We start from the raw sequence: 10,803 nt of genomic DNA on the forward strand, positions 1-10,803 counted from the left end.
TGTTGGAAATTGAGAAGCAATAGTGTAATCACTAATGCACTAATATTTATTATACCAACATTTGTTGCATACCTAATGTTAATCCATCATTTCAATATTTGCGAATAAAATAATATTATAATATTCTGTAACATATAATATACTATAAAAATACAATATGTAAGTCCTTGGAACACATAGTTAGAGCCATTTACGTCACCGTCTGTTGCTTCATTATCAACGTTAAGGAACCATTACCGTTAATACAATATGTAAAACTGATAGCTTCAGATAAAAAGAAATTTTTATTTAATTTATTTAAAGTGATCATTATTGTACATTACCAAGATACTACAAGTTTTCGCTGGAAATTATCACAAATTTACTAAAGTATCTTTCTTGATAAACTTTGCAGTATATATTCAGTCTTTCAGCAAGATTTTCATAAGGAATGTATCATATCGTTTCCCTACACTAACGAATATTTCTAGTTCGTCCTATCGATATTTGCAATTTACTTTGTTAACAACTTTTTCAATATAAATATATTATATCCGTTATTAGTGTCCCGTGTATATTATAGTTTAAATATCTATATCGAATCCGTATAAATGTTTCAATGACAAGCCGTGATTTGCCGCGTTTAGCGAATTATTTTGAATCCAATATTACAAACACAATTCACAAATGATAATCAATAATACATAGAGCGATGAATAACGGAAAAATAATAGGTTTTATTGAACTGCTCACGAAACAAAAAATCAATTTTTCAATCCAAACGTCTGTCATGTTTGCAAACTTTCCAGCGGAGACTTGATAACGTATAATTTCTACAATATGATTTCTTACTGTTCCGAGTGGCACAAGGAGATGCATAGAAATTCACACTCGGAAATCTGCATAGCTGTGGCAAGGATAACAACAGACAAATATTTCTCGGATACGTATCGTAGCTTGGAACATTGGATAGCATCACGAGACGACATTTTACAACGAATACTGCCTAGTCTGTCGCGTTACGTATGCCAGTACCAAAAGGAGATGATATTATGTGCAAAGTCGTGTTATGTGTGTTACCGACAGATAAACAGAAGTCTTTGCAATATTTGCTATTCAGCCAATTTTTGTGATGATCACCAAGTGGAATTTAGTTATTACATGGGTAGGACTGCGGTGAGTTGTTACTATTACTGAACACGAATATAGCCGATATTATCCGCGACATGCAGGAGTTTATGATTCATAAAGGAAGAAAGTTTTCCTAAAGAGATATATTTTCAGGACAATATTACATTTCTTAATGGCTATGTACACAGAAATGATCGACATACTCGTCCTAAGATGTTAGATGATCATAATTCAACTCTTGCCTAGACATTAGACCAATATGTATATTCTGAAGTTGCATCCGAATCGCTGACATTATACTACACGTCAAATTTATTATCTGTTACACTCAATGCACGTAAATACATTGTTCAACTTATAGACGCAAATAGAATAGATGTAGTATCTTTACAAATTTGGCATATTTTCTTACGTTACTTTTGTACGATAAAGGAATTGCATTTTGTACTTATCCAGTCGCCAATATTCGAATCGCGCGATCTATGTTCTGTTTGTAGTACGTGCCATAGTAATAATGCGTCACTTGATATTCAGCTAATTTTTTCATGATCTCCAAATGCTATGTAATCTAGAACATAACGATCACTACAAAGAATTGTTACTATTATTAAACGTTAAATTCGTCTTAATGTGTAGCAATAATTTGCAACTATAACTAAACAAACTCATGTTAACCACATTTCGTGATGCTAGACCTTAACATAACATGACTACATTTATTAACAGATATTTAATAATGGAAGATCTAGATAATATTAAAAAAAGAATTTTCTTATCCAAACTTTATGGTCAAACATTATATATGTGATAGTAATACCTGACATAAATATGTGCTTGATAAGAACATTGTTTGAAACTGTAACAACCATAGTAGTACAAATTCATAGTCCATTTATTTTTAATCTTTCAATCTTGGATTGCAATACGCAAAATAGACAAGAAGTAACAGGTACAAGAAAAAATCGATCGTATAGAAATAATAAATTCTGCAGTTGGCCATATAGAAGCCATGTGACTAGTGGATATACTGAAATGCGTATTTAATTAATTATTCATTAATTTAGATCATATAACCGAATCAATCAAAGGTTGAAGGTCAGGAGATAGTTAATCATTGCCTTAATTTTAGTTCAGTATATTGCTTTAAACGCCCCTGTCTATTCTTAACGATATTCAAATAAATAATACATATCTTTCTGAGGTATAGATCAGTTGCAAATTGATAGTATTTTATTTCTTACATTCCTGATGTATATAAAACATGTTTACGTGAGGTAATAAAATGATTGCACATCGTATCTTAAATATTATATTTCGCATACTAATCAGTAGTTATAAATACCATATTCCATAATTTTGTACTCAGCTATATGTAATTGTTTTGTAAGTCCCTTTTAATCGCCCGTGTTCTGCAAGTAACAGACAAAATTGCGATATATTTTATGTAGATTACATTTTTATGTCCTTCATAGTATAGTTTACAACTAAAATCTGTAGCTCGTTACATCGACATTTACAATTTAAATTATGGAAATTTGTCGAGCAGTATAGAAGTATTTAAAACTATTAATGTCGTAAGGGTTATCACCGAATTATTGTAAAATGAATACAACGTGTAATCATAATTATTAATAAAATATGGATTTTAACCATATACAATTATTCGTAAATATATCCTACGATTCTCCCTCATATTTTTTATAAAAATATAGTATATATACACTTTGTTTCAATATACTTTCAGCATTTTCCCGATGCATTCCTGAATGCAGCTAATGATCGAATAAATAATAGAATTTAACTTAATGCGATAACTTAAAGATTAGTCCTTTTGTTGTGTTGACTATCGAGTAAAATGTATCGAAGGAAAATAGTTTATAATTTCTTCAAACAAAGTGTATATATGATTCTATAAAGTTATCTGTTATATGTCGCCTACTCTTGCATCAGTTTTCACGAGTAACAGTAAGTATAGCATAAAACATTTTTCTGGGCACATTATAAAAATGCTTTATGAGCATAACAATACAACTAGCCATACTGAAAAAAAATATACTTCAATATTTGTAGGAAAAAAAATGTATTCTAAAGTATACGCATATAGAAATAAATTTTATTTCACAGAAATATAATTTTGTGTCTCATAAATATATTTTCAAGTATTTGTTCTCCGTTTCTCTGTCAACTAAATATAGCTAATTGGCATCACAAATTTCTCTATGATTATCGCAATTAAATAACGTGGACCGTAGTCCATTAAAAATGGTTAAATGATGTCCGCTTTTAGCATATCGTTAATGTTGTGCAAATCGAAATTTTTACTCGTAAAAAGTTTTTTATATACAATCATATATAACTATATAAAATCAAATGGCAGCACATTAAATTATGTATAATTAGTTACATTAATTATACGTAATTTTACATGACTTTGTTCATAATTTTGTATGAGGCTGCCTAATGCTGCTTATGTATAATTATATATATAATCGCTTATTAAATATAATGATATATAAATGTACCCAATTTACATATGAATATATACGATTATACAGCAGTTAATATTCCTCAATTGACTTTGGATGTGTGTGTCTTTTATTAAATATTATATTTGTATATCTTAATCAATTATTTAAATAAAACTCTGTTATGCCGTTAAAATGTATCCATGTTTTTCGATAAAAAAGCATTCATATTTAAAACAGGATAAAACAAATTAATATTTAAAATAATATTTCAAATTCTTTTTGAAGTTTTGATTATTGAGTAAGTTGTTTTATACCGTTTCTTGTTCAGATTAATCATAATAATATTTCGTTAAAAGTTGAGAAGCAGTGGTGTAATCACTGATGCATTAATATTTATCATATCAATATTTGTCGCATATCTGATGTTGAACCACCATTTCAATGTTTGTGAATAAATATATTATGTTACAATATTCTGTAACATATAATATACTATGTTACGATACACTATGCAAGTCTTAAAAATACAAAATTAGATCCATTTAGATAACCGTCTGTCGCTTCATTTTCAACGTTAAGTAATCCCTACCGTTGACAAAACAATAGAAAACTGAAGGTTTCGGATAAAAAGAAATTTTTATTTAATGGATTATTTCATTTAAAATGATCATTAAGAAATATTACAAAAATATTACTGGTTTATATAATAATATTAATTTCTGCTGGAAATTATGACAAATTTATTAATATCTTTCTTGATAAATTTTGTAGTATATTTTCAATCTTTCAACAAGATTTTCATAAGAAATATATTATATTGTTTCCCTACACTAACGAATATCACTATTTCGTGTCATACGGATATTTACAATATATTGTCAACAACTTTTTCGATATAAACGTATTGTATCCGTTATAATGTCCCGTGTACTATTATTGTTTAAATGTCTATATCTAATCCATATAAATATTTCTGACACTAGCTGAGTTGTCCAGTTTCGCGCATTACTCTGAAGTAAATATCACAAACAGTATTCATATAAATAATAATTAATAATACTTATAACGATGAACGACGGAAAAGTAATGATTTTTTGTGGACCATACACACAAGACAAATACAACCAGTTTTTCAATCCAAACGTTTGTCATGTTTGCAAACGTCCCAGCGGAGACTTGCTAACGTGTAATATCTGCAATTTGATTTCTTACTGTTCAGAGGAGCATAAGGAGATACACAGAATCTTACACTCGGAATTCTGCATAGCTGTGGCAAAGATAATAACAGAAAAATCTTTTTCGGATACGTATCCTAGCTTGGAACATTGGATGGCATCGCGGGACGATATTTTACAACGAATACAGCCTAGTTTGTCACGTTACGTATACCAATACGAAAAGGAGATGATATTATTTGCAAAGACGTGTTATGTATGTTACAGACAGATAAACATAAGTCCTTGCAACACTTGCTATTCAGCCAATTTTTGTAATGATCACCAAATAGAATGTAGTGTATGGGATAGACATGGGAAGGAGTGCGGTGAGATGTTGGTATTACTGAACATGAATATAGGCAATATGACCAGCGACATAATAGAGACTAGCATTAATGAAAATAGGAAATTCTGCGAATTTCCAAATTATAAAAATTTTCATGACAATGTTACATTTATTAATAGCTATGTACTCAGTAAAAATCCATATACTCTTCGTAAGATGTTAGATGATCCTAATTCAACTCTTGTCTGGACATTCCAGCAATATGTATATTCTGATGCTGTATCCAATCCGCTAACATTATTCTACGCGTTGAACGAATCAAATTTATTATATGATACAATGATGACGATTAAATACATTGTTCATCTTATAGACGGAAACAGAATTGATGTAATATCTTTGCAAATTTGGCATATTTTCTTACATTTCTCTAGAAGAATAAAGGAATTGCATATTGTACTTATAAAATCGCCAATTTTCGAATCGCGCGATCTAGGGTCTTTATGTGCAAAGTGCCGTCTACATAAACAGAAACTTTATGTTAAATATGTATCAGAAACGTACTACACGTATGTACGCTCAGAGTCATATGAGCCACCAAATGTGATTATACTTCAAACACGAATTAGTTCCATGGGAACATGGCTTGGATCTATAACAGCAATAATAGCCCAAAAGTGCCCATTACTTTTAACCGCTGACACGGAAATGACAGTGAAAGGAAATATAAATAAAATAGAAGAGGTAACAGGTGAAACTAAAAAACGTTTGTACAGAAAAAATAAATTCCGCGGGTGTAGCCCATATAGAAACTATGTAACTGGAAGATGTTGTTACCGAAATGCGTATTTTATTATGTATTTATGAATTTAAATTACATGACCGACCCAGTCAAATATTGAAGGTAATATATTGTTTGATGCTATCTTCATTTTGATATAGTTGATGATACACAATTTTTAATAATATTCGAAAATATATAAGAAATTTTTTACTGGGGTATATATTCAAGCGTAAACAGTATTTTGTTTCTCATATTTTCAAAATATATAATAGCATTGTTGTCTTACTATTATTGTCTATACATCTATATATAACTCGCATAAAAGTTTCTGTTATATTCTGTGAGTTACCGAGCTTTGCGCGTTATATCGAAATAAATGTTGCTAATAACATACTCATGAACGTCATTACTAAGACATATCGCGACGAGTATAGGCGAAATAATAACTCTTGATAATCCATACACAGAATATAAATATAATCAGTTTTTCCATCCAAACGTTTGTCATGTTTGCAAACTGCCCAGCACAAATTTGATAACTTTGTTTTCAATGATTTCTTATTGTTATAAGAATCATGAGGAGATATATGGGAGCTCACCCCTGGAACTCTGCAGAGACCTAGCAAGTATCACATGTGACAAATCGGAATGGAACATATATCGTAATTGGGAAGAATAGAGAGAAGCACGAAAGGAAATTTTAATATGTATAAATCTGTCAGGCATAAATCCGTACGTAATAGATGTGACATTATGCGCAAAATCGTGTTATAAGTGTCGCCGATAGATAAACATGAAGCCCTGCGTCATTTGCTATTCAGCTAATTTTTGTGATGAACATCAAATGTTATGTAATCTAGGACATAAGAATCACTGCAAGAAGCTGTTACCATTACTGAACATTAGTATCCCCTCTATGAATAGCAATATTTTACAATTATGTCTAAACAAACTCACGTTCATCACATTTTCTGATGCTAGAACTTATCATAACATAATTACATTTATTAACAGACATTTAGTAATGGAATATCTAGAGAATAATAGAAAAACAACTTTACTTCCCTACCCAAACTTTCTGGTCATTAGAACATTACCTATGTGATCGTAATAATTGACATAAATATGTGCTTCATAAGATCCTGGTTCGAAACTGTAACAACAATACTCGCACAAATTCATTGTCCATTACTTTTAATTTTTTAATCTTTAGTGGTGAAAATACAATGGATTGCATTACACAAAATATACAATAACAACTTATACAACAAGAAATCGATTGTACAGAGAAAATAAATTCTGTTGTTGTAGGCTATGTAGAAGACATGTGACTAGTGGATTTACCGAAATGCCTATTTAATTTATTATTCATGAATTTACATAATCGACTTAATTAAAGACTGAAAGTCATTAGTTGCTTGATCATTGCTTTAATTTAGTATAGTATATTGTATAGTATTTTTGTGTAGTATAGTACAGTATAGTATTGTTCATTTTAGTATAGTAATTTTGTGGACGCACCTGTCTATTCTTAACGATATTCAGATAAATAATACATATCTTCCTAAGCTATATATTTAGTCGTAAATTAATAGTATTTTTTCTTACATTCCTGAAATTTGTAAAACATATTTACGTGAGGTAATAAAATGATTGCACATCGTATCTTAAATTTTATATTTCGCATAATATTCGCATGCTACTCACTAGTTATAGATATATTCCGCAATTCTGTACCCAGCTATATGTGACTGTTTTGTAAGTCCCTTTTTAATCGTCCGTGATCTACATGTGATAGGTGATAGAAATAATTGCGATATATTTTATGCAGATTACATTTTTATGTCCTTCATTGTATAGTTTACAACTAAAATCTGTAGCTCGTTACATCGACATTTAAAATTTAAATTATGGAAATTTGTCGAGCAACATAGAAGTATTTAAAATTAATAATGTCTTAAGGGTTATCACCGAATTATTGTAAAATGAATACAACGTGTAATCATAATTATTAATAAAATATGGATTTTAACCATATACAATTATTCGTAAATATATCCTACGATTCTCCCTCATGTTTTTTGTAAAAATATAGTATATGTACACTTTGTTTCAATATACTTTCAGCATTTTCCCGATGCATTCCTGAATGCAGCTAATGATCGAATAAATGATAGAATTTAACTGCATGCGATAACTTAAAGATCAGTCCTTTTGTTGTGTTGACTATAGAGTAAAATGTATCGAAGGAAAATAGTTTATAATTTCTTCAAACAAAGTGTATATATGATTCTATAAAGTTATCTGTTATATGTCGCCTACTCTTGCATCAGTTTTCACGAGTAACAGTAAGTATAGCATAAAACATTTTACTAGGCACATTATAAAAATGCTTTATGAGCATAATAATACAACTAGCCATACTGAAAAAAATATATACTTCAATATTTGTAGGAAGAAAAATATATTCTATAGTATACGCATATAGAAATAAATTTTATTTCACAGAAATATAATTTTGTGTCTCATAAATATATTTTCAAGTATTTGTTCTCCGTTTCTCTATCAACTAAATATAGCTAATTGGCATCACAAATTTCTCTGTGATTATCGCAATTAAATAACGTGGACCGTAGTCCTTTAAAAATGGTTGATTACCAAATGATGTCCGCTTTTAGCATATCGTTAATGTTGTCCAAATCGAAATTTTTACTCGTAAAAAGTTTTTTATATACAATCATATATAACTATATAAAATCAAATGGCAGCACATTAAATTATGTATAATTAGTTACATTAATTCTACATATTTTTACACGACTTTGTTCATAATTTTGTATGAGGCTGCCTAATGCTGCTTATGTATAATTATATATATAATCGGTTATTCAAAATAATTATATATAAATGTATCTAATTTATATATGAATATATACGATTATACAGTAGTTAATATTCCTCAATTGACTTTGGTTTGTGTGTGCCTTTTATTAAATATTATATTTGTATATCTTAATCACTTATTTAAATAAAACTCTGTTATGCCGTTAAAATGTATCCATGTTTTTCGATAAAAAAGCATTAATATTTAAAACAGGATAAAACAGGTTAATATTTAAAATAATATTTCAAAATCTTTTTGAAGTTTTGATTATTGAGTAAGTTGTTTTAAATCGTTTCTTGTTCAGATTAATCATAATAATATTTCGTTAAAAGTTGAGAAGCAGTGGTGTAATCACTGATGCATTAATATTTATTATATCAATATTTGTCGCATATCTGATGTTGATCCACCATTTCAATGTTTGTGAATAAATATATTACGTTACAATATTCTGTAACATATAATATACTATGTTACGATACACTATGCAAGTCTTAAAAATACATAATTAGATCCATTTAGATAACCGTCTGTCGCTTCATTTTCAACGTTAAGTAATCCCTACCGTTGACAAAACAATAGAAAACTGAAGGTTTCGGATAAAAAGAAATTTTTATTTAATGGATTATTTCATTTAAAATGATCATTAAAAAATATTACAAAAATATTACTAGTTTATATAATAATATTAATTTCTGCTGGAAATTATCACAAATTTATTAATATCTTTCTTGATAAATTTTGTAGTATATTTTCAATCTTTCAACAAGATTTTCATAAGAAATATATCATATTGTTTCCCTACACTAACGAATATCACTATTTCGTGTCATACGAATATTTACAATGTATTGTCAACAACTTTTTCGATATAAACGTATTGTATCCGTTATAATGTTCCGTGTACTATTATTGTTTAAATGTCTATATCTAATCCATATAAATATTTCTGACACTAGCTGAGTTGTCCAGTTTCGCGCATTACTCTGAAGTAAATATCACAAACAGTATTCATATAAATAATAATTAATAATACTTATAACGATGAACGACGGAAAAGTAATGATTTTTTGTGGACCATACACACAAGACAAATACAACCAGTTTTTCAATCCAAACGTTTGTCATATTTGCAAACGTCCCAGCGGAGACTTGCTAACGTGTAATCTCTGCAATTTGATTTCTTACTGTTCAGAGGAGCATAAGGAGATACACAGAATCTTACACTCGGAATTCTGCATAGCTGTGGCAAAGATAATAACAGAAAAATCTTTTTCGGATACGTATCCTAGCTTGGAACATTGGATGGCATCGCGGGACGATATTTTACAACGAATACAGCCTAGTTTGTCACGTTACGTATACCAATACGAAAAGGAGATGATATTATTTGCAAAGACGTGTTATGTATGTTACAGACAGATAAACATAAGTCCTTGCAACACTTGCTATTCAGCCAATTTTTGTAATGATCACCAAATAGAATGTAGTGTATGCGAAGGACATGGGAAGGAGTGCGGTGAGCTGTTGGTATTACTGAACATGAATATAGGCAATATGACCAGCGACATAATAGAGACTAGCATTAATCAAAATAGGAAATTCTGCGACTTTCCTCATTATAAAGATTTTCATGACAATGTTACATTTATTAATAGCTATGTACTCAGTAAAAATCCATATACTCTTCGTAAGATGTTAGATGATCCTAATTCAACTCTTGTCTGGACATTCCAGCAATATGTATATTCTGATGCTGTATCCAATCCGCTAACATTATTCTACGCGTTGAATGAATCAAATATATTATATGATACAATGATGACGAATAAATACATTGTTCATCTTATAGACGGAAACAGAATTGATGTAATATCTTTGCAAATTTGGCATATTTTCTTACATTTCTCTAGAAAAATAAAGGAATTGCATATTGTACTTATAAAATCGCCAATTTTCGAATCGCGTGATCTAGGGTCTTTATGTGCAAAGTGCCGTCAATATAATCAGAAACTTTATGTTAAAAATGTATCAGAAACGTACTACACGTATGT

At 29.4% G+C, this 10,803-nt stretch overlaps 2 protein-coding genes across 5 annotated transcripts in view; both read left to right on the forward strand.

Moving 5' to 3' along the window:
- Nucleotides 1–2,709, forward strand: part of LOC116850725 — a 16,638-nt gene extending 13,929 nt beyond the window's left edge. Inside the window, exons 3-4 of one of the 3 annotated variants that reach the window (XR_004379417.1) lie at nt 789–1,155; nt 1,264–2,709. The gene's annotated coding sequence lies outside the window, so the exon portion shown is untranslated. The remainder of the gene's footprint in view (nt 1–788; nt 1,156–1,263) is intronic. The other 2 variants (XR_004379418.1, XR_004379419.1) reach the window with 2 other exon arrangements.
- Nucleotides 2,710–4,528: 1,819 nt separating this feature from the next.
- LOC116850724 lies at nt 4,529–7,855 on the forward strand. Of its 2 annotated transcripts, none has more exons than XM_032829331.1 (2): nt 4,529–5,825; nt 6,437–7,855. In XM_032829331.1, exons 1-2 carry the CDS (start codon nt 4,647–4,649, stop codon nt 6,542–6,544), a joined length of 1,287 nt encoding a protein of 428 aa, XP_032685222.1. In that variant the 5' UTR covers nt 4,529–4,646; the 3' UTR covers nt 6,545–7,855. The 2 variants fall into 2 exon arrangements, with proteins under 2 accessions (XP_032685222.1, XP_032685221.1); XM_032829330.1 differs by having other exon boundaries at nt 4,537–5,985.
- Nucleotides 7,856–10,803: the final 2,948 nt, after the last annotated feature.

Source organism: Odontomachus brunneus, unplaced genomic scaffold, assembly GCF_010583005.1.
Source record: "Odontomachus brunneus isolate Ranch 3 - 2012 unplaced genomic scaffold, Obru_v1 Obru_scaffold_154, whole genome shotgun sequence".
Lineage (NCBI taxonomy): Eukaryota > Metazoa > Arthropoda > Insecta > Hymenoptera > Formicidae > Odontomachus > Odontomachus brunneus.